General features: G+C 41.5%; 10 protein-coding genes and 1 non-coding gene across 11 annotated transcripts; 4 read left to right on the forward strand and 7 right to left on the reverse strand.

The window, feature by feature from the left end:
• Positions 1-7: 7 nt before the first annotated feature.
• Positions 8-809, reverse strand: ATC70_004003 (uncharacterized protein; the record flags this gene model as incomplete). The annotated part of the gene is made up of 1 exon (XM_064823358.1): positions 8-809. A coding segment is annotated over one exon (802 nt), but the record flags the coding sequence as incomplete, so codon positions are not given.
• Positions 810-2,001: 1,192 nt separating this feature from the next.
• On the reverse strand, positions 2,002-6,030 carry ATC70_004004 (uncharacterized protein; the record flags this gene model as incomplete). The annotated part of the gene is made up of 1 exon (XM_064823359.1): positions 2,002-6,030. One exon carries the CDS (start codon positions 6,028-6,030, stop codon positions 2,002-2,004), a length of 4,029 nt encoding a protein of 1,342 aa, XP_064687683.1.
• A 50-nt stretch (positions 6,031-6,080) lies between these two features.
• On the reverse strand, positions 6,081-7,643 carry ATC70_004005 (uncharacterized protein; the record flags this gene model as incomplete). The annotated part of the gene is made up of 1 exon (XM_064823360.1): positions 6,081-7,643. The coding sequence occupies one exon, from the start codon at positions 7,641-7,643 to the stop codon at positions 6,081-6,083; it is 1,563 nt and encodes a 520-aa protein (XP_064687684.1).
• Positions 7,644-9,782: 2,139 nt separating this feature from the next.
• ATC70_004006 lies at positions 9,783-9,856 on the reverse strand. Its single transcript has one exon. It is a non-coding gene; the product is annotated as a tRNA-Val (tRNA).
• Positions 9,857-10,545: 689 nt separating this feature from the next.
• ATC70_004007 (uncharacterized protein) lies at positions 10,546-16,185 on the forward strand (the record flags this gene model as incomplete). Its single annotated transcript, XM_064823361.1, has 1 exon — positions 10,546-16,185. One exon carries the CDS (start codon positions 10,546-10,548, stop codon positions 16,183-16,185), a length of 5,640 nt encoding a protein of 1,879 aa, XP_064687685.1.
• A 2,014-nt stretch (positions 16,186-18,199) lies between these two features.
• Positions 18,200-18,859, forward strand: ATC70_004008 (uncharacterized protein; the record flags this gene model as incomplete). Its single annotated transcript, XM_064823362.1, has 2 exons — positions 18,200-18,489; positions 18,535-18,859. The coding sequence occupies 2 exons, from the start codon at positions 18,200-18,202 to the stop codon at positions 18,857-18,859; spliced, it is 615 nt and encodes a 204-aa protein (XP_064687686.1).
• Positions 18,860-19,349: 490 nt separating this feature from the next.
• On the forward strand, positions 19,350-20,321 carry ATC70_004009 (uncharacterized protein; the record flags this gene model as incomplete). Its single annotated transcript, XM_064823363.1, has 1 exon — positions 19,350-20,321. One exon carries the CDS (start codon positions 19,350-19,352, stop codon positions 20,319-20,321), a length of 972 nt encoding a protein of 323 aa, XP_064687687.1.
• Positions 20,322-22,368: 2,047 nt separating this feature from the next.
• On the reverse strand, positions 22,369-22,677 carry ATC70_004010 (uncharacterized protein; the record flags this gene model as incomplete). The annotated part of the gene is made up of 1 exon (XM_064823364.1): positions 22,369-22,677. One exon carries the CDS (start codon positions 22,675-22,677, stop codon positions 22,369-22,371), a length of 309 nt encoding a protein of 102 aa, XP_064687688.1.
• A 21-nt stretch (positions 22,678-22,698) lies between these two features.
• On the reverse strand, positions 22,699-23,193 carry COX2 (cytochrome c oxidase subunit 2; the record flags this gene model as incomplete). The annotated part of the gene is made up of 1 exon (XM_064823365.1): positions 22,699-23,193. One exon carries the CDS (start codon positions 23,191-23,193, stop codon positions 22,699-22,701), a length of 495 nt encoding a protein of 164 aa, XP_064687689.1.
• Positions 23,194-24,092: 899 nt separating this feature from the next.
• Positions 24,093-24,722, forward strand: ATC70_004012 (uncharacterized protein; the record flags this gene model as incomplete). Its single annotated transcript, XM_064823366.1, has 2 exons — positions 24,093-24,365; positions 24,414-24,722. 2 exons carry the CDS (start codon positions 24,093-24,095, stop codon positions 24,720-24,722), a joined length of 582 nt encoding a protein of 193 aa, XP_064687690.1.
• A 309-nt stretch (positions 24,723-25,031) lies between these two features.
• Positions 25,032-26,002, reverse strand: ATC70_004013 (uncharacterized protein; the record flags this gene model as incomplete). Its single annotated transcript, XM_064823367.1, has 2 exons — positions 25,032-25,067; positions 25,127-26,002. 2 exons carry the CDS (start codon positions 26,000-26,002, stop codon positions 25,032-25,034), a joined length of 912 nt encoding a protein of 303 aa, XP_064687691.1.
• Positions 26,003-26,561: the final 559 nt, after the last annotated feature.

Below are 26,561 nucleotides of genomic sequence, written 5' to 3' on the forward strand. Positions count from 1 at the left end.
CATCTACGCTGGAGCAACTCAGGACATTTAGCGCGGACATGACCACTATGACGACAGAAATGACAAACAGGAGGAGCACCCTTATATGTCGCTGCGACAAAGAAATCAAACTCGCTGAGATAGAGCATTCTATCTAGAGGTTGAGCCTCCTGCCACTCACCACCCTCTACCTGATATCCCACCGAGGTATCCACCATCACCGAAAACTTGCCCTCAAAGAAACCACCACGAGTGAACTTCTTCACCTGCAGGACACGACCATAAAACGACAAAGACTTGATCAAATCATGCAAAAAAGTGGGTTCTTTGACGATGCGCATCAAAGTAAACTGGACAAACTTCAAATCACCAAACTCCTTGCATTCCTTGGCGTGAACAGCCTTGTACACCATGCCATTCACGTTAACACCAGTTGTCATAGCCTTGTTCGCATCATCCACCTCCTCGAACTTGGCTTCAATAAGCAAAGAACCATCGTTCTTTTCATCGTAGACACTTAAAGGACGAAATTCCACCAGAGAAGACACCTGGGTTTGAATTACCTTGTACGCATCCACACGATCACCAAACAAACCCTTACGGAAAGAAAAGAGAACTGAACCAGAAGTAAGTGCCTGCTGCACAATCGCCATTGCCTTACTAGCTAAGATTTGACTCTTCAAATCATCATCCTCAAACATCACAGAACCCACCAAAGGGTAAGAAGAAGCGGCGGCCTCCACCGAACGCCTCTTGGATGGCTGATAGAACCTCATAGTAGAACCACGAGATGCACGTTCAGCCCAAGTCATTTCAGAATTGACTGACATAGAGTGTAACTTGTAACTGGAGTGTAACTTTTGTTGACCTTTGTAAAAAAAAATAGTGAAAATGTTGAATTCGTCGAAAAATTGCTGAATCGATCTGAAATCAAGATATGTTGTAGAGCTGAAATGGATGTATCTAAATATACTTGGATGCAAGATGGATGTATCCTAGTTGTTGAGATATCGTCGTTCAAAGTTGGCAAAAACAAAAACTTTTTGAAAAGTGATGTATAAGCGAAAGAGCCTTCGTATTAAGCGAAAGAGCCCGTGCCCGCCACCAAGTGAAGGATAGAACCTCGCGTGTTGAAATTTCGAACTTTACTGTAGACCAAGAAAACCTATTCGTTAGCAAGCCATTTATAAAAAAAATATACCTATTACGTAATCGTTAAACAAAGTAAATATAGGAATTATTAAAAAAAATTTGTATATTTTATTTACAAAAATAATAATTTGCTTTATATATTTTAATAAATTTTTGTTTTATTATATTTTTTAAAAAATTATTTGTTTTTTAAAAATAAAATAATTAAAAACTTGTTTTTAAACCTTATTTTATAAAAAAATTAATTAATTTTTATATATTTATTTTATATATTATAAAATATATATAATTTTTTATACGCCTACATTATATAATAAAAAATATATGTTTATTAAAAAATTTAATATTTTGCTAAAATACATTATATAGTTTAAAAACAAATTAATTATTTTAATATCATGAATTGTACTTCTATATTTGTAGACAAACTGGCATAGGTCTCTCCTGGCAAATATATTTAGTGTGACGAATAGGTTGTAAAGACCTTTTTTTTGCTGCTCTTTCTCATGAAAAAGTTTTTTTTTTTTTTTGCCCGGGCGGGCTTATACAAGGCTCTTTCGCTTATACTTCTTTTCTCCCTTGAAGTTACCTGCTCATTTGTTGCTGTCTCCTGCTTCGTGGCGTCTTTTCTGGTCCCTGGAAATGCCTGCAAAGGCTTTCACACCTTGGTGACGATTGCTACATGACCGTGTCCCGCACCGTTCGTGGTGTCATAAGATTATGCCTACCAAAGTTCTCTCTCCTGCTTGTGCTCTTTGCGGTTTCTCTACAGAGGACCTTTACCATTTCGTGGTGGGTTGCCATGTCAAGTCATTTTTCTTTTTTTTTTTTGTATTAAAGTGTATCTTTATTAGCTTTGAAATTTATAGTCTATACAGTAATTATAGGCAAGGCCAAGGTGCCAGCTTGAACACTTGCCAAAGAAAGAGAAGAAAAGAGTGTACCATGGTCTTGACGGACCATGTTGATAGCAGCAGAAGCTATCCAAGGCTCCTCGTCTATGACGCATCGCCAATGATACTTCCAAAGTGTACTGTAGGCAGCACCCAGAGCAATCAGAACATCCTCATCGATCACCAACAAATCTGAACCACTACAAAAGGTAGTCAGCGCCAACCAAATAGAAGAAGCAGAGGGGAGTAGCTCTTGAAGTGACAACAAAGAGACTACATCCTGCCAGAAAAATGACTTGATATGGCAACCCACCACGAAATGGTAAAGGTCCTCTGTAGCAAAACCACAAAGAGCACAAGCAGGAGACAGAACTTTTGTAGGCATAATCTTATGACACCACGAGCGGTGCGGGACACGGTCATGTAGCAATCGCCACCAAGGTGTGAAAGCCTTTGCAGGCATTTCCAGGGACCAGAAAAGACGCCACAAAGCAGGAAACAGCAACAAATGGGCAGGCAACTTCAAGGGAGGACCCATACGAGAGGTAATGGTACCCTTTGCAGGGTGCCAATACCTTCGCAAAGCACCAAGAGAGAGACGAGCAACCGGAGCAGCAGAACGAGACGAGTTGGAGACAGTCCAATGAGTACAATCTGGCATCCAAGAGGTAGCACCATCAGAACGGGGCATAGTAAAATAGTCTGCTTGAGACAAGACTATCTTACTATCCATGACAGGCGGGAATACCAGAGAGACAGGACCACGATCACGGTTCAAGGCAAGAAAAACAGGGCGCAAAACACGAGATGACCAAGCAAGATGAGAGGTGACACCATCAACTATACCTAGATCAGGTTGCCAGAAAGAGACATCCGACACCAAAAAACGAGGATCAAGAGATGATGGATCACGAGGAGGACGAACAGAAGGCACAGTACTGAGTACAGAACACAAGGGAAGATCAAGAAACCACCTAGCAGACCAACCAGAGGAAGGAACTAACTTTGGCAATCTCAACAAAAGCTTTCCAAGATGTGTTAGAGCAGGCACAGAAGACACACGAGACTGGTAAAGACCAGGAAAACAAAACCACGGCAAGATGGACTTATGACCAGTGTAAACTTGAAAAGCATACACCAACCAAGAGGAGACAAAATCACTGGGAGAGGGTGGACGCAACAAACGTTGCAAATAGACAAGATGCAAAGCTAAGCTTTGATCTGCTATATCCACGAGACCAACACCACCAAATTTTCGAGGAAGACACAAAGTAGACCAGGCAACACCGGGGCGAAAAGACACCAGATACTCACGAATCACCTTTGTGAGCGACTTCAACCACGACGCAGTTACACCACCACCAGGAACAACACGCAACAAATGATATACCTTTGACAACAGTAACGAGTTAGCCACTAGTCCTGCTCCCCTAATGGAGAGATTCCTTTGTTTCATCAAGTTACTGTGTCGCTGGACCTTCACCAAGACACCATCAAGATAGTCTTGAAGTTGACTTTCAGTATGATACAAGGGATAACCCAAGTAACGTACTGCACCACGAGAGTGAGCGTCATGCCACTGGAGACCAGTAGAATCAGCCAAAGCAACCCAAGCAGAGTGTGACACACCAGACAACGACACCAACACTGTCTTGCTGATATTGACTTTCGCATTAGATGCTCGGCCATACAGATCAAGAACAGACAACAACACAGACCACTCTTCTGGCGAAGACAAAAACACCTCAAGATCATCCGCATAGCTTAGAATCTTGACAGGAGGAGGAGCAACAGAGCCACTGACAAAGTCCAAAGTCCAATTCCGGGAACCAGTACCATGATCCACACGAACTTCAACCGGTGAAGGCTTCCATTTACGTGGGATATTAACAGGGGACAGAGTAACACCAGAAAGACCAGGACAAGCAAGGAGAGAACGAAGCAAAGGCTCAAATGCCAGATTGAATAGCAATGGAGACAGAGGATCACCTTGACGAAGACCTCGCAATTGAGGTACAGGAGCACCAAGCCAACCATTGATAGACACTGAAATCTTGGTTCCAAAGAACAAAGAAGACAGACAAGACACCAACTCACCAGGAAAACCAAACCGGAGCAACACACGACAAAGATATTCAGGATGAACCCGATCATACGCCTTCTCTTGATCCAACAAAACAGCCACTTGAGGTAAATCAGGAGCAACAACACGCAAGTGAGACATCAACAACTGATTTAACCAGCCATTGTCAGAGATCAGACGATGAGGGAGAAAACCAGTTTGATAAGGGTTGATTAACTTTGGCAACACTTTGTTCATACGATTAGCAATGAGCTTTGTAAATAACTTGGCATCACTGTTAATTAAGGACAAAGGTCTCCAGTTAACCAACAACTGAGGGTCACCCTTCTTGAACAAAAGTACCATACGAGTTTGCTGCCACGAAGGAGGAAACACACCAGAAAAAGCTGCACCCAACACATCCACAAGCAAGTCAAGAAAATCAGTAGAAACACCAGCAAGATATTGATACAATTCAAAAGGCAAACCGTCAAGACCAGGACTTTTAGACTTGGGAGCATGAGTGAGCAAAGACAACAAAACATCGCGTGTTGGAAGTTCCATTAGCATATCACCATCCAAAGATGATAGACGTACATCAGTTGGAACATTCCCCAGGAGAGTATCGATAGCTTCAGCATCGACAGCATCAGGGGTATATAGCCTTTGGTAAAAACCTTGTGCCTCCCTGTTGATAGCTGCTGCTTCCACCAAGATATCCCCAGTAGTAGAGCACTTTAAGGATTGAATTGTCTGTTGAGACTCTCGCACCTTGATCGAACGATAGAAATACTTGTTGCTACGTTCTCCCTGTTCTAACCAACGAGTGGCAGAGCGAAGCATATTCTGACTAGTCTCTTTCTGTATCTGATTCTCAATCAAAACTTCTAGTTGCCTGACCTGCTGCTCAGCATCACCTGAAGCAGTAGACACTCTGTCAGTTTGACCAATAGCATTCCTAGTCTCAACACCCGATACAGACGTTGACAGAGCCCTAATACGTTCCAGTTGAAGCGTAAAAACTTTGTTCTTGAATCGTGCTTTCATGCTTCTAGTGTACTTTTGTGCACAGCACTTTAGTAACAACTTGAAGGATTCCCATCTAGCCACCGTGCTTTCAGGGTCACCACTACCACCTTGACTAGTATTGACACCCTTAGACCCACCACCAACAGCACCAGAGAAGAACAATGACACCGTGGCATTCAACAACGCAACAAATTCCTTATCATCAAGCAGAGTTGGATTGAACCGCCAACTACCAGGACCAATACTAGCTGTCGCAGGTAACATTTCAACAGTCAAAAGAGAGTGATCCGTCCACCTACTAGGCATATATAGTAACTGACTATTAGTCAAACGAGGAGCAAGAGAAGAGTGACCAAAGATGTAATCAATACAAGTATTGCTCTTTGGAAACGTGGCTAAACCATCCGGATGACAATTGACAAAGTGAGTACGCAACCAGTGAACAAAAGGAGCGACATCGGCTTGACGAGAAGTAGACAAAGAGTGCAAGTGAATGTTGAAATCACCCATAACCATCCAAGGTGTGTTGAACACATCAGACCAAACAGAAAGAGAGAGAAAATCAGAGATAAATGAAGGACGGTCAAAAGACTGCGCGGGACCATAAATATTGGCCACTTTGCACAAAACATTGCTTGAGGCATCTACGACAGATGCAACAAGACAACGTTCATCCAACAATACCTCCGTATCCACCAGGGAAAACCGAGAATTAAGACATATAATAGCACAGTGTTTAGACACAACGAGAGAACAATTAGGAAAAGCAAAAGAAAAGGAACGGACTTGAGATTCAGTAAGAGTAGATTGAGAGCGGAAATGAGATACCTCTTGCAAGCAAAGGATATCCAGATGGAGAGAGGAGGAGCGAAGATAAGATGAAAACTCTTTGAAATTTGTAGGATTAGACTGCATGAACAAGCTACGCGTGTTCAAGGAGCCAATCTTGATGCCTAATTTTGTACTCATTGAGCCCTACGGGCGTCTTGCTTAGTCTTGAGAAGCGCACGGCCATTAGTCTTGCTATTCTTGACAACACCAGAAACACCACCAGAAACACCACCGGAAGCAACACCAGAAGCAACACCAGACTTGTTATCCTTAGCACCAGTACCAGAAGAAACACCACCAGAGTTACCCAGCTTGCTACCACTGTTTACACCAGCACCAGTAGTACCTTTCAGGTTTGCATTGAACTCCATTCTTTTGCGCTGAGCAAGATCCTTCAACTTGGTCAAATTCAACATCTCCTCAGGCGAGTCAATGTTCATATTCACAGCCACCTCAGCAGACGCATACTTGGAGTAGGCAGAACCACGCACGGTATCCAGCTTCTTGGGAGCTCCAGCAAGCACAATCTTGTCGTACTCCATGTCCTCATCCTCATTCATACTTACCTGGTGGTTATCTTCACTCAGAAGATCCAAATCCTCGTTACCAGTGGACTCATCATTTTCAGATTCGTCAACACTTTCACCCTGAAGAGATTCATCCTCGACTACACGATAATCGAGTTCTTCTTCTTCTACCTTCTCCACCTCCTTACCTAGGCCTAATTTTTCCTTCTCAATATACTCCATCAATTCCACAGTGTTCTTACGAGCCAGAGTGACATCCTCAGAATCCCCAGAATGATGGTGAACTTTGTGCTTCTTGGTGAAATTTGCAGACTGAACCTCCTTTTCAGGGCAAAAACGCAACATGTGCCCTTGCTTATTGCACCTAAAGCAACGACGTCTAGCCAATTCAGGACATTTGGCGCGAACATGACCGCTGTGTTGACAGAAATGACAAACAGGTGGAGCACCTTGATAAGTCGCTGGCACAAAACAATCAAATTCGCTCAGATAGAGCATTCTATCTAGGGGCTTGGCCTCCTGCCACTCATCCCCTACCTGAAATCCAACAGAAGTATCCAAAATCACCGAAAGTTTACCCTCAAAGTAACCACGGTGAGTAAACTTCTTCACTTGCAGTACCTTACCAAAGTACGACAAGGACTCCATAAGATCCGACAAAAAAGTGGTCTTGTCCACCATACGCATAAGTGTAAACCGCACATGCTTGACATCCCCAAATTCAGCACTTTCCTTGGAGGTAGACGCTTTGTACACTACACCTTGTACAGTCACCCCTTCACGCATAGCCACTTGTGCATGCTCCACCTGAGCAAACCTGGCTTCAATCAGCAGAGAACCATCAGCACGAGAATCATACAAACTAAGAGGTCGAAATTCCACGTCAGGTGAGATTTGATCTTGAATCACTTTGTAAGCGGCAACACGATCAGGAAACAAAGTTTTCTGAAACGTGAACAGAACAGAACCAGAAGAAAGGGATTGCTGAATAATCGCCATAGCCTTGCTTGCCAAAATTTGACCCTTCAGGTCATCATCTTCATAGAGAACAATACCCACCAGTGGTACATCAGTTGGATTGTCCAATCGTCGCTTGTTGGGTTGGAGAAATCGACCCACCTTTTGACGTGAAGCTCTTTGAGCCCAAGTCAATTCAGATTGGGAAGACATGGAGTGTAACAGACGTAGAGTGTAACTTGTAATCTAGAGTGTAACTAAGTCGCGTTGTTGAAAAAGTAGTGAAAAAGATGAATTCGACGAAAAATTGTTGAATCAATCTGAAATCAAGATATGTTGTAGAGCTGAAATGGATGTATCTAAATATACTTGGATGCAAGATGGATGTATCCTAGTTGTCGAGATATCGTTGTTCAAAGATGGCGTAATCGAAAACTTTTAAAAAGTGATGAATACGCGAAAGAGCCTCTTTCAAGTCATTTTTCTGGCAGGATGTAGTCTCTTTGTTGTCACTTCAAGAGCTACTCCCCTCTGCTTCTTCTATTTGGTTGGCGCTGACCACCTTTTGTAATGGTTCAGATTTGTTGGTGATCGATGAGGATGTTCTGATTGCTCTTGGTGCTGCTTACAGTACACTTTGGAAGTATCATTGGCGATGCGTCATAGACGAGGAGCCTTGGATAGCTTCTGCTGCTATCAACATGGTCCGTCAAGACCATGGTACACTCCTTTCTTCCCTTCCTTTGGCAAGTGTTCAAGCTGACACCTTGGCCTTGCCTGTAATTACTATATAGACTATAAATTTCAAAGCTAATAAAGATACACTTTAATACAAAAAAAATTGAATGATTATATATGGTGGCAGAAAAAGAAAGTAGATGTTACGACTTGTAATAACAATAAAGATCATCTTTCACATGCATTTATTAAAAAAACCATATTGTTAAAAAGTGGTTCAGTGTAGTGTGAATAGTGAAAGTGATAATGGAGTAAGTATATAGATAAATAGCCAAAGCAGATTCGTCTATAGAAATGAGCACCAGGTTTATAGTTGTCCAACTAGTAAAGATTATAAAAGCAAAGAAAGAGATGTGTAAATAAAGTGATAATAGTAGATAAAGGACAATGAATCAATGCGTTAATTTATACAAAGGATTCAAGATATCTTTTATTTGATAAGTTCAATGAAATAACAAAGTTAAGGAGCTATAGAGCTATATAGATATAATTTTCAGGTCGGAATAAGATCCTCTTTTATTGTTTGATATCATTTGAATATTTATATTAATTAGTGCAGTGAAATCGGTTTTAAATAGATTTCACAAAAAAAAAGCAATAGTAAAATACAATAGAAATCAACTGTATTTTATTTGTGTATAAAATGAACCGAAGATCCTGGAATTGAGTAAAAAAAAAGAAGAGTATTTATACATTTGCATCTAGCTTGTAGGATTAGTGATGATAGAGAGCAATAGGTTTTGCTATTGCGATATCTGGCAATCAAATATTGTTGATGTTTGATTTAAGGTGGTAATTAATGAAAGAGCACTGGTTATAAGGGTCAATTTGCTTGCTGTTGACTTGACTTTATTTGGATAAAGATAACATCACTTACTACAGCCATCATGGGTGTGATTGATACACTGTGATCAGGAATGGTTCCTTCACACGATGTGCGATATAAGCGTGTATCTTTACTTTAGTATGTTTAAATGGTTTTTTGATGTACATTTGAGCGCTTTCATTAATAGATCCAAATAGCATGAATTTGAATGAGTGCTATTTGATGAACTTTGGTTTTCAATTAAGTTGCGTTTGGGTGGCTATTTCATTACAATTAGATTCTATGAAATCTGTTTCTATATGCTATCATTTGTAATGAAGGGCTGACCCTTCTATAATTGATTTTGATACCCTTAATAATCCTAAAAGCTTGAACAGTTTTTATAGCTGGAAAGCTATATTTGTTGTTGAAAGATGGTGAATGATGATATTGATAATGTTACTAGAGGATGAAGGGATGGGTAATGTGGAGTTACTTCCCATTTGTGTGCTTCCATTAGGGAAGAGAGATGTTTAAGAGTTTGAATATATATCTGTCAAAATGATGCGAGGCTGAATGGTAACTGATTTGTCATTCTTGAGATAGGATTCAGAGTATATTCGAATATAAGAAGCATTTAAGTGTTTAATGTCAATTTGTAGTAACAGAAGTAGAATCCAATATAGTAAGCAGTGAAACGTAGTTTATTCGATAGTGTACTCAATTTACAACAAAAAAGAAAGATTCAGTTACAAAACCAAAATTGATTTGTAACACTATCTCAGTTAAGAGAGGTAAAAAAAAACGAGTGTTTCCAGCCGGGCTCGAACCGGCGATCTTCACTATGTGAAAGTGACGAGTTAAACCACTTCTCCATGGAAACCTCGAATACTTGTCAGGGTTGAAGGGTATTCTGACAGTGATTTAGATCTGCAGGATATCATTGACAGACTAAACACAAACAAGAATAAGAAGCGCAGGTTTAAACCTAGAGCGCCAGCTACCAGGAACATTAAACAGCGATTAACCTGGATAGCGCACAACATTACACAAACTATATTGGATAAAATCAATGTTCAAATCTAATATTAATAAAGCACCTTTTTATCCATTCAACTAAAAGGCTATAACATCTTCCTGCACACTCTCTATATCTACTTCCATTTATATCTCGATCAGATCTCAGATTGCATATACTATCTCTACGTATTAGCATCTGACAATTGGTAGCAACTTCTGTTATTTTTTAAATCCTTTTTTTCTATTTGTCGCCTATAACAGATAGTAAACAAAAGTCGATCATCAAGGCACGCCGGCTAAGTATTCATTAAAGGGAAAGATCGAAACATCTATATTAGATCTTTGCATTTACTGAATCATAATAGTCAACCCTCTTTACTACAGTTGTTCATAGTTCCTCTCTGTGAACACTACCTACCCCATCTCGTTCGCTGTTGATTCCTATTCCACGAACTCGGAGATCCCAAATAATAATCCAACTATCAAAACAAACACACAAATCTCGAGTCAACACTCTCTCTGGTCTCTCTCACCACATTTTATTAAAACAACATGGCTGAAGACAATCAACAACAACAAATACCACCCAACTATGTTCAATTCATGGAACAAAACCAACACATGCTCACCAACATGATGACTGCCTTCATTCAGGCACAAAATCAAGCACCTGCTGTCAAGTTGCCAACACCACCTACATACAGTGGCACTCGCAATGCAAGTGAAATTGATGCCTGGATTCGTTTGATTGACAAACAAAAGCTGCACAACAGCTGGAATGAAGAACGCACCTACAATTTTGCCTCTTCTTTGCTATCTGGACGTGCTGCCACTATTGTTGCCCATTATGAAGATCCCGACAGTAATCTTACCACACCTACAACGTGGATGGAGCTGAAGGACATTTTGATTAGCAATTTCCGTCCCACCAACGATCAAGATTTGGCCCGTGATGTTTTGGTCACCATTCGCCAAACCAGTTCAATTCGGGATTATGTGGATCGTTTTATGGATGCTGTCATTCCCATCAAGGATATTAGTGAACGTGAGCAATGTGATCGTTTCATGAGAGGTTTAAAGGACAAGGAATTGATTGCCAAAATTCGCGCCATGCCTATTGAATCACGTACGTTGGAGAAGCTGTTCTCTGATGCTCTGGCTCATGAATTCGCCCACCATCCGGAGATCAGTGCTGGTGTTCAGACAAACACTAGATACAATAACAACAACGGTGATGTACAGCCTATGGACCTAGATGCCATCATGCATCGTAACAACGACAACAACAGTAACAGCTACAGCAACAACAACAACAGAAACAGAAATAACAACAGGAGAAACAACAATAATCGCGGCCGTAATAGGTATGATCCCAGCCTCACATGTTTTCACTGCAAGAAAGTTGGACATACCACCAAGAATTGCCTCTCCCGTGCCACTGAAATTATGCATGCATTTGACAAGTTGGATCTGGACACTAGACGCAAGCTTTTCAAGAATGTTGGTGTTTTGAACTGTATTTTGGATGTTGAATACAGAGAAGAGGATAACCATGGTTGTGATTGCAACCAATGTCAAAGTAGTAATAAAGCTAGTGGTTCCTCTTACCTGTTGTCCCTGTGTGATAAAATTGCGGTTGAGAAAAGAAACGCACAGATGGATGAATTGAATCAAGTCATTGCCATGATGGATTCCTCTGTTGCGTCTTCTCCTGCTTTGGTTTCTGTGCCTGTTACTACCCCGGATAATGTCTCTGTACCTGTGCCAGACAACAATCCAGTGGTGAATTTAAACCCTGTCGTTGCGAACTCAAATACTCGTCGTCCTGTGGAATTGTCTCCTATCATTCAAGATTTGGATACGTCAACCACCATTGACCTCACCACTGACTCTGTGTACCTGACAAATTTATTGAATGCAGCAAATACCTCAACTCTACCTTTGTATGGAGCAACCGTCAGACTCAACCATTCTCTGGGTGTAGTCAAAGTCAAGTGCCTAATTGACAATGGTGCTAGTGAAAACTACATCTCAGGTAGAATTGCAAACATGATTGAAGGCCATCGTAGCGTGATCCATGGAAGAGAGGTTGAAACTGCAGGTGGCAATGTATCTCCTATTAATGAAAAGATTGTCTACGATTTGAATTTGCAAGGTCATACAAGTCCAATGTCAACATTCGTCTTTGATACAAAGTTTGATGTCATTCTTGGTAGATCCTGGCTCAAGGAACACAAACCTGTTGCAGATTGGTTTGATGATACATGGAACTTGTCTTGTTGTGGTTCTGGTAAAACCACTATCTCACCTACGTCGTCTTCCTGTGTGGCAAGCACACCAACTCAACAACCGCCTGAACTAAACTATCTGGTATCTCATCTTCAAGCAGAAAAAATGTTGAAGGAGGAAGGCACAAATGCATGTTTCTTGTACATGATGGATAAAGGAGAGAAGGATGGCGCAAGCACTGGAATTATTCAAGAGAACGTGGTATGGACAGATCAACTGATGAAGGATTTTCCAACGGTTTTTCAAGACAAATTACCTGGCCTACCACCCAACAGACAAAATTTCTCGCATGTGATCAACGTCCCTGAAGGTGTCAATCCCATCAATAGACCTCCTTTTCGTATGAGTCCAGCTGAACTTGATGAATCACAGCGTCAACTGACCGAATTGCAATCTCTGGGCCTCATTCGACCATCGTCGTCACCATGGAGTGCTCCTGTATTGTTCGTCAAGAAGAAAAATGGTGAAATGAGAATGTGTATTGACTACCGTGCGCTGAACAAGGTTACTATCCGTAATTCTACTCCTCTACCTCGTATAGACGAATGTCTGGATCGTTTGCAAGGTGCTTCTTGGTTCACTTGCCTGGATCTTCGTTCAGGCTACCACCAAATTAGGCTAAAAGACTCTGATATCCCACTTACTGGATTTAATACCCGATATGGTAAATGGGAATGGCTTGTGCTGCCTTTCGGGCTTTCAAATGCCCCACCTAGTTACCAAACTTGGATGAACGGAGTTTTAAAGGATTGCATTGACAAGTTCGCCCTGGTTTACTTGGACGACTGCTGTATCTTTAGCAAAACGAAAGAGGACCATATCAAGCATGTTCGTCAAGTATTATCCATCTTTGAAAAGGAAGGGCTCATTGTCAACCTGAAAAAGTGTGAGTTTGGTAAGCGTGAACTGGAATTCTTGGGTTACAAGGTCTCGGCAAACGGCATCTTGCCATCTTCGTCAAAAGTGAAAGCTATTCAAGACTGGCCAAGACCTACTAATGTGCAAGAGGTGCGTCAATTTGTTGGATTAACACAGCATTATCGCCGTTTCTGCCCGAACTTCTCTTCTGTGGCTGCTCCTCTTACTGAATTGACTCATGGTAATGGTGCTAAGAAACGTGCTATTGTCTGGAATGATCAATGTGAAGTTAGTTTCAAAGCTATCAAACAAATGCTAACATCATCTCCTTTATTGAAACTACCTGATATGAGCAAGCCATACCGCATTGAAACCGATGCAAGTGACTTTGGAGTAGGCGCCGTGCTTTTACAGGAGGATCCTGATTCTTCAACTTGGTTGCCAATTGCGTATGAATCCAAGAAATTATCTCAAGCTGAACAAAAATTGCCTGCCCAGGAACGTGAACTAATTGCTATCATCCATGCTTTGAGAACATGGCGATGTTTTGTGGACGGTTGTCAAGGTGGTTATACTGTGTATAGTGATCACAAGCCTCTGATCTACTTCAAGTCTCAACTGAACCCAACACCTCGTCTTGTTCGTTGGATTGCAGATTATGAGGCATTCTCGCCAAATATCGAGTACAAAGCTGGAAAAGACAACGAAGTGGCGGATGCTCTCTCAAGAAAACCAGATTTACTTGTGGAAAATGGAGAGAATATACCTTCGTTGGCACCTGAATACTTATATGCTGCTTGGGATCAGTTGTCTGATACTATCAAGACTGATTGGCCTATTCTGTATGTCGACAAGAACTACGAAAAAATGAAATCAGATGCATTGCGAAAACGCATGGAAAAGGAGGAGGATCAGTTTGTGGTACGCCAAAGAACAGTGTATCGACTAGTCAAGATGGAGGATGGAAGCATAAAGCAAGTCAAATTTATTCCGTTCTCGGATCGTGCTGATTTGGTTTTCAAGTATCATGAAGCTTTTGGCCATGCTGGTATCAAGACTATACTAAAAATGTTCACTGAAAGGTACTGGTGGCCAGGTTTGCGAAAGGATATTCAAGACTGGCTGAAAACTTGTACTGCTTGTCAGCTGAATAGTCGCCGTGATCAGGTTCATCAAGATGTCATGCATCCTCTGCAAATACCTCAAGCTTTTGATCGTTGGCATTTGGATTTTGTGGGTGAATTGCCTACAACTGGAAACGGAAACAAATGGTTGTTGACGGCTGTGGATTACCTCACAAACTGGCCTATTGCAAGATCAGTACCAGTAGCATCTATGGAAGCGGTAGCGGATTTTATCTATGAGGAGATTGTCATGCGATTTGGTTGTCCCTCTGAAATTGTGACGGATCGAGGTGCCAATTTTACTAGTGGTCTTGTAACAGCTTACACCAAACGTGTTGGAATAAATCACAAGCTCACCTCGGCATTTCACCCGCGCACCAACTCCAAGGTAGAGCGATACAATGGCGTGATCAAGCAAATGCTTCGTAAGTATGTCAATGGTGCTATTCATCGCTGGGATGACTTTGTGAATGCGGCTTTGTGGGCAAGTCGAATTCGAGTGCACTCAACAACAGGCTTTTCCCCTTATTACTTGGTGTATGGACGTGAACCTAGACTGCCTGGAGATGTTTTGAGACCCTATATCACCAAGGAAATGCTGTTGGACAAACGAACGGTAGCTGACCTAACCTCGCGTGAACTAGAACTACTTGGTCAACATCGTGCTGCTGCTGAATTTCGTTTGAAAGCCATGAGCGAAGCGGACAAGAAGCGTTGGGATGCCAAGATTAAACCCACGCACTTCGAAATGGGTGATATGGTTATGCTGACTCATGAAGGCAAATTTGGCCTAGAACCTCGCTACAAAGGACCCTACATTGTGACAAAGGTGTTCCCTGATTTTGGTACTTATCAACTGGAAACTATTGCTGGTGAACCATTACAATCGTTAGTACATGTGGACAGATTGAAAGCAGCGAAAGGTGACAAACCCAGGGAGCCATGGTATGATCCTACTACTAGTCGTCGTGCTGTTCGTGAAGCCGATTCTCTTCGTATGGCCTCAAATACTAGTTCCACTGACCCCAATGGTACCACTGCTACTTCCTCTTCACCATCACCTTCGATTTTCTCATCAAACCCAAGTCTAAATCAACCTCAAGATGATTTTATCGACATGCCAATTTCTGATCAGAGCACGCCAAACAACAGCTCCACTACACAACCTACTACCACTAATAAACCGCCAACTCACTCTCAATATCATCACATACTTACACAACAAATATCAGATGAGGATAGCTCTCTACATGGGAGTAGTGTGATGGATGAAACAGAGGACAACGAACGTGGATTGGGTCAAATCATGGATGGATACGACTTTTTGTCATCTACTGATAGCGATATTGAAGACACAGATCAACCACCAACACTATCCCCACCACATACCATGTCTCCACCACCATCTCCTTCTACAGAATCGTCTTATTTGTCATCTCAGTCTACAGTATCGAATATAAGTAGTGGTGATGCAGCAATAATCAATGAAACAGTCAGTGTTGATACAGATCTTGAACTGGATGAGCGTGTATCAGAGCCAGAAAACACAGAAATGGTGCCAGGTCTTCGAAATGAACCTCATGTTGTTTCTCCTGCCAGCCCACCTTCCGTTATTCAAGCTACTCCAGAACCTGATTCCACTACTACTGTGAATTTTTTCCCTCCTGCTGCTACAAACCAAACTCCCATTGCACTTACTTCTCGTCCTGGGCCACCAAAAAGTACTTTTGTCTTCAAAACTCCTGCCATTCCAAAGATCCACACGCAAAATGAGACCACCCAACCTGCAAAAATCGTCGATCTCTCTTCTCATATGCCAAACACTGCCACTGGTTCATCAAGTTCAAGTGATGTTCAGGGTCGAACATTTGTCTCGAAGGGGGTGATGTCAGGGTTGAAGGGTATTCTGACAGTGATTTAGATCTGCAGGATATCATTGACAGACTAAACACAAACAAGAATAAGAAGTGCAGGTTTAAACCTAGAGCGCCAGCTACCAGGAACATTAAACAGCGATTAACCTGGATAGCGCACAACATTACACAAACTATATTGGATAAAATCAATGTTCAAATCTAATATTAATAAAGCACCTTTTTATCCATTCAACTAAAAGGCTATAACATCTTCCTGCACACTCTCTATATCTACTTCCATTTATATCTCGATCAGATCTCAGATTGCATATACTATCTCTACGTATTAGCATCTGACATACTTGTCGTGCCTAAATTTAGACTTAAGCCAGATTTGAAGAAAGCGACTAAAAGGTGCCAGCGTATACTCGAAGGTTCTGGAAACTGATAGCAGGCATTGATCTGATTATCAGTTGCTATATCAAGTACTATATCTACTTGAAATTTCCATTGATTAAGTAATTATCGATCGTAGAAATAGTATAAATATAAGTTGTAAATGCATTCAATAAACAGCATCTTCGAACATAATCTCAATCTATTAGTTACACTCTAAGTTATTTATTAACTCCTACCATTGGATCTATCTATCAAGACGACATATTGATACGTGTGTATCTTTCTCTTGGTTACTTGGCTCTATCTCGATTTCCTAAAAAGGCAATATACCGTATATGGGAAAGGCGCAAGATGGTGGATTCAAGGCGTAATTCTCTAACTTGTCTACTATGTCTTACTTGAAGGGTTACTCCTCGTTGGTGCGGTGTTCTGGCGCATTGACACACTCATATAATTGTTGTAAAACTGTATGTTATCTGTTGATGGTGCGTTGATACTGTTATTCTAGTCGATGTGGTCTCTATTTGGTGTATTGCTAATCAATGTTGGTGCTTACTCAATTGGTGTCGCTTCTATTTTGTTGTTGTTACATATTCGTTTAATCATGGTGCTTCTTGTCAAATTTAGCCGAAAATCTAATCAATATTTGGAGTTGATATTGTTGAATCGATGAATTAGTCAGGGATTTAAATGAGATTGCGCGCTAATAGCCAAGCATTACTATTTTGAAATGTGGATTTGACTCTGGACTTTGACTCAGGATAGATGTAAACCAATTGATGTCGAATCGATGCAAGATTCAAGTGGAATTACAACAATGGAATTGGGGTGTTACTATTTTAAACAATGGGATCGACTCAAGAACGCGGGTACATGAAATCGACATCAAATTGAAAGCAATCCAATTTGGGGTTACATTTGATCAGGGAACTGACATTCGGATCTGAATTGAGTCTGACAGGAGAATAAGAATAGAACAATAGCATATATAAATAGTATTTTCACCACGGTCCCAACTGATGTTCTCATGAGAACATCGATGTGCTCATATGAGAATCTATTTGATGTTCCCAAATGAGCACATCGATTTTCAGAAATCTGAAAAAAAGAGTGCTCCTACAGGGGTAGAACCCAGAACCTATCGGTTGTGGATCTGACGTTCCTCCCAATAAACTACCCGAATATCTTATTGAAATATATTCTTTTAATTTAATATGTAGTTATTAGGTAATTTTAAATTGCCATTTTCTCGTGCAATTTATAATACGTTTAGTAATTTTATGAATCTTACAGATAATAAAAGTCTCTCTGTTGCCTACAATATTATAGTTTAGCTATTAAAACCATTTTATTTATGTGGAAAACTACACCTTCTCAAATGAGAACATCAGTTGGGCCGTAGTGTTTGAATGGCATCTTAATAAATATCATCCATTTTTTCTTCTTATTCTAATCTGGAGTTTAGTTACTAGTGCCAATCTAATACGAACAAACCTAAAGAACCCTTAAATTCATCTCTCATAATAATTGGGATAGTTCTTACAGTCTTCCTTTCCACAAAACAATACTTATATCTTGATTACCAACTACCAAGGTAATCATTATAGAGAGCCTGATATTTATCAGTTGGTCCGGGCTTCAATGGTTACTAACTCGTCGTTCTCCCTAAAGATAATCCAAATGGCAATTGACAAGAAAAACGGTGGTAAATCATGCTCTGGTGGTCGTTTTCTTAGGGATCCTAGATCTTTTGATGGCGTCAACGAAGAAAGGGCAGCCACTTGGATGTCAAGAATGAATCGTCTCAAGAAAAGCGCAAGAATCCATGATGAAGAAACGCTGCTCATCGTTGAAGAAAATTTGGTTGACAAGGCTGAATCATGGTGGAACGTGGTTGGGCCCAAGGCCGACACTTGGGAAAAATTCGAGAGTCTGTTCAAGACACAATACCTATCTGACTTGGAGGATAGGTGGTGGTCTGCAATTTATGGGCTCAAATAAGGATATAAGTATAGTTCCGTTGACAAAGTAGCCATACGAATGGAGGAGCTGTTCAATTTTCTAGGCAACAAGGATCAAAGCCTTCTGGTGCGCACCTTCTTGAATGCCATTAATTCCAATATTGCGTATGAAGTTGAGAAGGAAAGTAAACCTGCCACTTTTGCGGTTGCCAAGGAAAGGGCAAGACAGGTGGAAAAATCTCTGTTGAAATACGGTGTTGTGGTCAGCAATCGTCAAGGCACTTTGAAAACTGGTTCTTTGAGCAACATGCAGGAACAAGTAGCGGATAACTACGAAATTACGGACAGTAATCCGAGATTTCGGCCATGTCAAGTGTGATGTCTTTGGTGGACAAACTGGAAAAATTGTCAATTAACTTGGTTGCCTTACAAGAAGCTACTGTGAACAACAACAAAAGCGGTAATGCATATGGTAGTGCCCCCGTCGTCCTCACTCTGGTGGGACTGTGTGCTTCTTATGTGGAGAACCCGGTCATAAGAAATATGAGTGCACCAAGGAAATGATCAATAATTCTAAGGCTCCTTCGGTTACTAGTGCTAACAGCTTACCTTTGGGTACTAATGGAAAGGATTCGGGAAAAGCCAGCGAGTATCAACAGTAGAAGTTGTTGATATTCAATTCCCATATCCTCTACCCTCATCGTCTTCTTTAGATCTTATTGATACCATGGGTGGAAGCTGAACAGTTAAATGAAGTGTACGCTATCAAGAGAGCTAATCCTGAGGTTCCTGAAGTCTTAAATGCTAACAATCGTGCCGCCAAGAAGAAGTGAGTATCGCTAGCAGGGCAAGTTGTGTCTAAGGAAATTATGATGAAGGAACCAAGACCAGCAAGAAAGGCTCGTGTGCTGAAGGTGCCAACCAGGTCATTGAACGTGTGGAGCAAGCTTACTGAACTAGATTCTGGTCTATCCATCCTGGACTGGGTTGCGATTGACAAGGACGCTGCTACGGATCTCGTGGATGGTCTGCGTGATCTAAGGAAACAAAGATCGAAACGTATTAAACAGCATTTGATGGAGATAGATGGTAACATCAGAGAACCTCCAAACAAAATCAACGTTGTCCATGATCCCGATATCTTTGAGGTTTCTTCATACTATGACTCTAACTCATCTAGTGGTGGTGATTCCATGACATCTTCTATTTCAGATTCTGACTCGGATCTCAACTTCGACGACACCCACTCAGTATATCGTTATCCCTACGATCTGTCAAAAATGAAATGGAGTTCCCCTCTCAAGGCTGAAATATCGATTAATGGCCAGGAGGTGACTGCTTGTTTCGATACCGGTGGCTCTATAAGTGTTATCTCAAGGTCCTTGTGTGAATCTCTGGGTGTGGCTTGCAATGGCGACTCTCTGCAATTAGTAGGGCTTAACAATGAATCTGCTGGTGCGCGTGGTGATGTTGTGATGGATGTGCCAATCTGTATCCAAGGCAAACACATAAGGCCAGAGCACATGTGCGTTCAAGACCAAACGAATGCGGATCTCTTAATTTTGGGTATTCCATGGTTGCAAGCATATGGCGTTGAACTGGACATCGCGAACTCTATCATCAAGGTACCTACTACGTCTGGTCTCGTCAAGTGGCAGGGTTTTACATCGCACATTCCAGGTTTGGTGCAAGATAAAAGCAAAGAAATTTACAAGATTGAACTAGCTACGAAGCATGCTGCATCGTTGGAGGAAGGTCTCATACCTGATACATTTGAAGAAACTAAATACGATAAGGACAATATTGCCGAAGTGCTCCGGAATCTCTACATGAATTACTGAACGAATTTAGTCATGTCTTTTCTGAAGCATCGGGACCTACCAAAATCAAGGGTCATAAAATGCGTGTGCGAGTTGTAGAGGGTGCCAAACCCATCAAGAGCATATGTTTTCGGCTGAGCTGGGAAGATGAAGATGCTTTGTATAAGTACGTGGATGAAATGTTGGAGCTGGACTTAATCGAGGAGGCGGACGGTACTTTGAGTTCTGCTGCGTTCCTGGTGGACAAAAAGGATGGCTCTCGGCGTTGCGTGATCGACTATAGAAAGATAAATAAGTTAATTGTGCAAACGAATTTTCCAACACCAACCGTGGCGGAGCTAACTGAACTGACGGCTGGAATGAAGTATCTCTCATGCCTGGATACTTCTTCCGGGTACCACCAGTTGTAGATCGATCCCGAGGATACCTTAGCTCGTAATCTCACAGGATTTGTTACAAAGCGGGGAACGTTTTGGTACAAAGTTTTGCAGATGGCTATATCTGCTGGCAGCTCAGAATTTCAAAGGGCGATGCACTCTATTTTTAAGCATATGATTGGTGAATCAGCTTGTATTTTTTATGATGATATCCTATGCTTTTCCAGGACAAGAGAAGCTCAGGAAGCACACGTACGAGAACTATTTGAAGCAGCGGAAAGAACCAATTTAAAGTTCAAGCGCAAGAATCGGTCGAGTAACTGGGGCATATCATTAGCGGTGAAGGTTCAAAACCAGGTGATCGTAATGTAAGAAGATCAAGTCGCTTCCGCTCTGTAAAAATGTTTCTGAACTCAAGTGTTTTCTTGAACTTACTGGTTTTTTTCTGGAAGTTTACGCCCAACTATGCAACTATTGCCAACGAATTAATTAGTCTTACAAGGAAGGGAGTCAAATTTGTAAAGGTCCAGAGCAACAACAAGCATTTGACACTCTAAAGCAAATTCAGTGCAGTAATCCGGTGTTGACTTTTCCCGATCGTTATAAGGTGCAAGTACTCAGCGTTGACAGCAGTCTACCAGGTCTTGGTTGCGTTCTTACCCAAGTAGATCAATTCAATGAGCACGGTCGCAGTAATGAGAAAGTTATTGGCTATGGTTCCAGAAGTCTTAGAAGATCTGAAAAGAATTGGCATATCCATGAGGTCGAGGCGTTTGCAGTGGTTTGGTCAATTCAACACTTTCAACATTATCTCAAAGGGAGGGAATTTATACTGATCAAAGATCATTCAAGTTTGGTCTACATTTTCAACCCAACTAAGCAATCTCCCAAGTTGTCAAGATGATGCGCTGCTGTCATGAAATATAATTTCAAGATCTTATACAAACCGGGTCCCTCAAACATAGCTGATCCGCTATCTCGCTGCATCCCATTACCTGAGTTCATCAAGGAATTTGGACCTGCTCAAATCGTGTAATCGAGGTACTCGATTAATCGTGATTACAAATAATAATAATAATAAAAATAATAATAATAATATATTTATAGAGTAAAATATCAAAAAAAAATTATAGAGTAAAATGTCAAAAAAAAATATTATTCATAGAACATATACCGTGACCCACAAAACTGTCCCAATGTTTAGCAGTTTTTACTTTCAGACCTTACCACCGGACGGGAAGTTATCCAATAATAATGAATTTAGTACAGTGCGCGAAAAAAACGTTCCAGTGTTTTGCCAAATTGCACTTATAGCCAGTTTTCTCTGCAAATATCAAAGCTACTAGGGTTTGCTTAGTTTCATTAATAGCCTAAGCAGTTGGCTATCAGATGATATATTATGCACTTTATTCACGTAATTAGAAAAAGAATGGTAGCGTCATGAAAAGTGAAAAGTCGAATTTATTAAATTTTATAAAAAAGCTCAATATTTAGTTGGACCACCTTTACTCTTGATAACCGCTTTGATTCGGCGTGGCATGCTGCATATGTATTTAAGACAGTCTTCTTTTATGAATTTATACCATTCCTGTTCAATTCTGCCTTCTAGCTCAGAAAGGCTGTTGGCCCTAGTAGGGTACTTGTTCAAACGACGTTTTAGTTGATGCCAGACATGTTCAATGAGGTTTAGGTCAGGGCTTTGGGGGGGGCCAATCAAGGACACTTTGCACAGAGAATCCGTGATGCGTGAACCATTTCTTAATGGGACCAGAAGTATGTGGTCTTGCGTTATCTCGCTGGAATCTAAACGTTTTCTTGTCCAGCCAATAGTACCTGATAATGTCTAGCAAAGATGAGTCCAGAATTTCAGCATAAACTTCTGAGTTAACAGTTCCTTCGGTAATGGTGGAGCCATAGCTGGGTCCCTCCACTGTTATCATGCCCCAGAAAACAACGCCACCACCATCTTCCTGAACTTGAGCCTCAGTTTGATGAGGCATCAACTCAGTGGGCCTGTCAGTTCAGTAGAAAGATTCGCCGTCAGATCCCCACATGTTGACCCTGCTTTCATCGGAAAATCCCCATTTACGCCAATCGTCCGCAGTCAAATGTCGATGTCTCTTGGCCCACACAAAACGCTTTTTCCGGTTCTCCGCAGACACGAAATTGGTCTTTATCTTTCTTTTAGCCTTGAACCCTTTGCGCTTAAGTATATACTGTATATTCCTCAAAGTCATCTGAACTACCATATGAGCAAGGTAGCACTGCACACCCCTGGGGCCGTCTAAATTACCATTGCGGAGATTCCTCTCAATGTAGTTCATATTCTGCGTAGTGATTTTGCTGCGTCTTCCGGGGTTGGCATGTTTTGAATGACCAAAAAACTTCTTCCTGTGGCGAGAAAGTACACTGACGGACAAATCTGGGAAGATTTTTTGAATGGCACGGAGGGAACAACCTTGGTTGAAAAGAGCCTTGACAGATCCTTGAACCTCCTGAGGAATGGGACGTGTCATGTTAAAAAAAGTGATGAAGTAAAGATGGTAAAATATAATGAGGGGAAAGACCAAAATCTCACGCTTTATACTTTTTTAAGCATTCTTCGGATAACTAACATTTTAAACATAAATGATATAAAAAATTACGGCTCTCGGGTCATTTTCGTGGAATGTATACAAACAATAAGGTCATCAAGCGATATTTCCAATTTTACAAAATCGAAATTTTTTACTTTACGTCAGTTGCACTAGCTCAATATCTACTGTACCAATTATTTTAGTAGCTCATTTTGTGACTAAAAACCCAAGCTTTTGTAGTCTTACTTTAGTTTTAAAACTGGAGAAAATTTGACAGAGCTGTAAGTGTAAAACTACGAATTGGCAAAACACTGGAACGTTTTTTTCGCGCACTGTATATTCTAAAAGCTAAACATATAGCTGTAGAATCACAAGCTGTGATTGGCCAAAGTCATAAGGTACATTGGGACAGTATTGTGAGATCTTTTGAAAGATCACGAATTCGGTGATAACTGAAACCTACAATTTGGAATAACCTCAAGAGCCTCGTATAAGAAAGCCTCATGTAGCGCAGGCAGTCTCCATTATCCATATCGGAGTTCTAAATATCAGGTACGTCGATTATCAAGCCATAAAAGCCATTGCTGTCTCCAAGGTTAATTCTGCAATCAAGATGCTTCGAAGCGGTGTTTCGATTCGGGAAATTGCTGAAAAACTGTCTTTGGGTAAGTCTACTATCGGGCGAATCAGAATGGAGCATTGTCCGAATGTGAAAACCTCGAAAGGTGGCCGTCCTAGGGTGTTGTCTGAAGCCGACAAGCGCTATTGTGTTCGATAGGTAACCAAGGAGCGGGTTCCAAGCACCGTCAAGGCCAAAAATGGTCGAGAAAAATTTCTAGATGAAGGTTCACCCGGAAACTGTTCGTAGAGCACTCCACACTGCGGGCTTGGAGGTTATTATCGAGAAGGAAAAGAAGCCTTTGCTTAGTGACGCTAATGTCAAGAAGAGACATGCGTGGTGTAAACAGCACAAGGACTGGACTGTTGACGATTGGAAACATGTTATTCGGACAGACAAGACCAAAATTAACCGTTTCAACTCAGATGGACCACAGTGGGCCTGGATTCGATCTGGTGAACAGCTTCAAAACCACCATGTCAAGCTCCTCACAGTAAAACATGGTGGTGGTAGTATCATGCTTTGGAGTACTATTACGTAGTATGCTGGTGTTGGCTGGATGTGCAAGATAAATGGTAATGTGGATGAGGCACTCTACAAGGAGATTCTGCAAGGCAAATTGGAGCAGACTATTACTTTTTCCATCGATAAATTTGGCTTCCGCCGTGAACAAGTGATATTCCAGCAAGACGATGATCCCAAACACACGTCAAATTTGGTCAAGGGTTACCTTCAGGAACAATCATACCAGGTCATGGAGTGGCCCCCACAATTTCCTGACTTGAATCCCATCGAAAACATGTTGGCTTTGTTGAAAAGGCGTCTCAATGAGTATGAAACCGCAACCTAGGGTATGAATGAATTATATGAACGGGTAAGGGAGATCTGGTATGGCCAAATGAAGCAGGAGGAGTGTCAAAAGGTTATAGAAAGCATGCCTCGACGTATTGAGGCTGTTATCAAAGATAAAGGGAAATGGACAAAGCATTAAGGACCTATTAAATAATAAAACTTGATTTTTTCAAGCATCTCACATTACTGTCCAATGTGCCTAATGACTTTGGCCAATCACAGCTTGTGCTCCTATAGCTATATGCTTGTAAAAATTGAACGATATAAAGAAAACGGTTTTAGCGTTTGATTAATACTAAATTTGTTATTATGGGATAAAAGCGAAAGTTGCACAGGAGGAGAACTACCAGTGGTTGAACGCGTGCGGTATTTGTGTTTAGGAGAAGCAGTGTTAACATTTACCTCATTGAGAGTGTTAGCAGCATCCTGAGCATTATTCGCATCAGTGCGGGCATTAGCCTCTGTGTAAGCGTTGGCAGCGTAATGAGCATTAGCAGCGACTTTGGCAGCAGTAGCTTCGGCGTCAGCAGCGACCCTATCTTCAGCAGCGGCCTTAGTTTTAGCAGCAGCGGCAAATTGAGCGGTAGCAACCTTCTTAACAGCGGCGGTGGACTTGGAATTGGCAGTGGAAGAGTCAGAGGTCACTTGCTTCTGTTGCGCTTTGGAGCCCTTACGTTTCTTGGTAGAGTTGTCAGGGTCTTCATTGCGACGAGGGCAAGAACGTTGGAAATGACCAGCAATACCCCAAAAATCATAGGTAAGCTTCTTCTTATGGGTCTCGCAATCGATCAGTGCATGATCCATCGAATGGCAATATTTGCAATAGGGAGGCATGGCAGCCCAGGTTGCAAGAGAAAGGATATTATTTCTTTCAGGAAGCAAATCGCCAGAGGAGAAGTCAATCGGTTGGTAAGTCCAATTGAGCGAGTGTTCGAATTTCGTGTAGGTAGAATTGACAGCCAAAACGGCATAATCACCACTGGCGTAGATGCTGCTACCGCCAATGACATAACCACAGTCGATCAACTGTCCATATTTGTCGAGGCTGTGATGTATATCAGCTTTTAGTTGGGTAGTGCCACCATCTTTGCGGCCGTATTGAGCTGGCAAACGAGTCAGTGAAAGCTTCACGATGTTTGCGGAGGGCGAAAGGGTGGGATAAGACATCAATGGTTCATCAAAATTTTTGAGCTCAAGAGCAGGCTGGTGAAGCATCTGTTGGTACATCATGGGTGAGACCGAGATTTCAGCATATACTCGGCTGTTGTCTCTGCGCATGTGTTCAGATACAGCCCAAAAATAGGTGTTGGTTGGCAGTAGAGGTTCAGAGCATCAATGAACTCCTTCTGTCTGTCAAAGACTTGGGTAATGTCGATGAGGACAGAATGAGGTACTGTGCCTTTCTAAAGGGTCAAGCAACTTTGTGAGAGAAGTGATCGACAGGAGGTGTGCTAGCGTCGCTGGAGGTGAGGGGTTTAGGTTCACCTTGGGACTGATGGGTTGGTGAGGCAGAGATAACCACTCGAGTTGATGTTTGAACCACCAGATACGACAACAGACCATGATTTTTTGGCTTGTTGGAATGACTTTGGACCCTTAAATGTGCCATTGTGATCTTTAGTGGAGGAAGCCATGGAACGAAATGTCATAGACTACTACTACACTACAAAACCAGGACATTGGTTAGTTACTAAATGACGCCACTGGTGTCTGCAATATCTAAATAAGCGACTTTGCTATACTACGTATCTCTACTCATGCTCAATCCCTATGGTCCATTATACAATGCATAATACATTTGCTTCCAAGATTCGATCCAAGAAATGCATCGCTTCAT

This window comes from Mucor velutinosus (assembly GCF_035048745.1).
Source record: "Mucor velutinosus strain NIH1002 chromosome Unknown tig00000468, whole genome shotgun sequence".
NCBI lineage: Eukaryota > Fungi > Mucoromycota > Mucoromycetes > Mucorales > Mucoraceae > Mucor > Mucor velutinosus.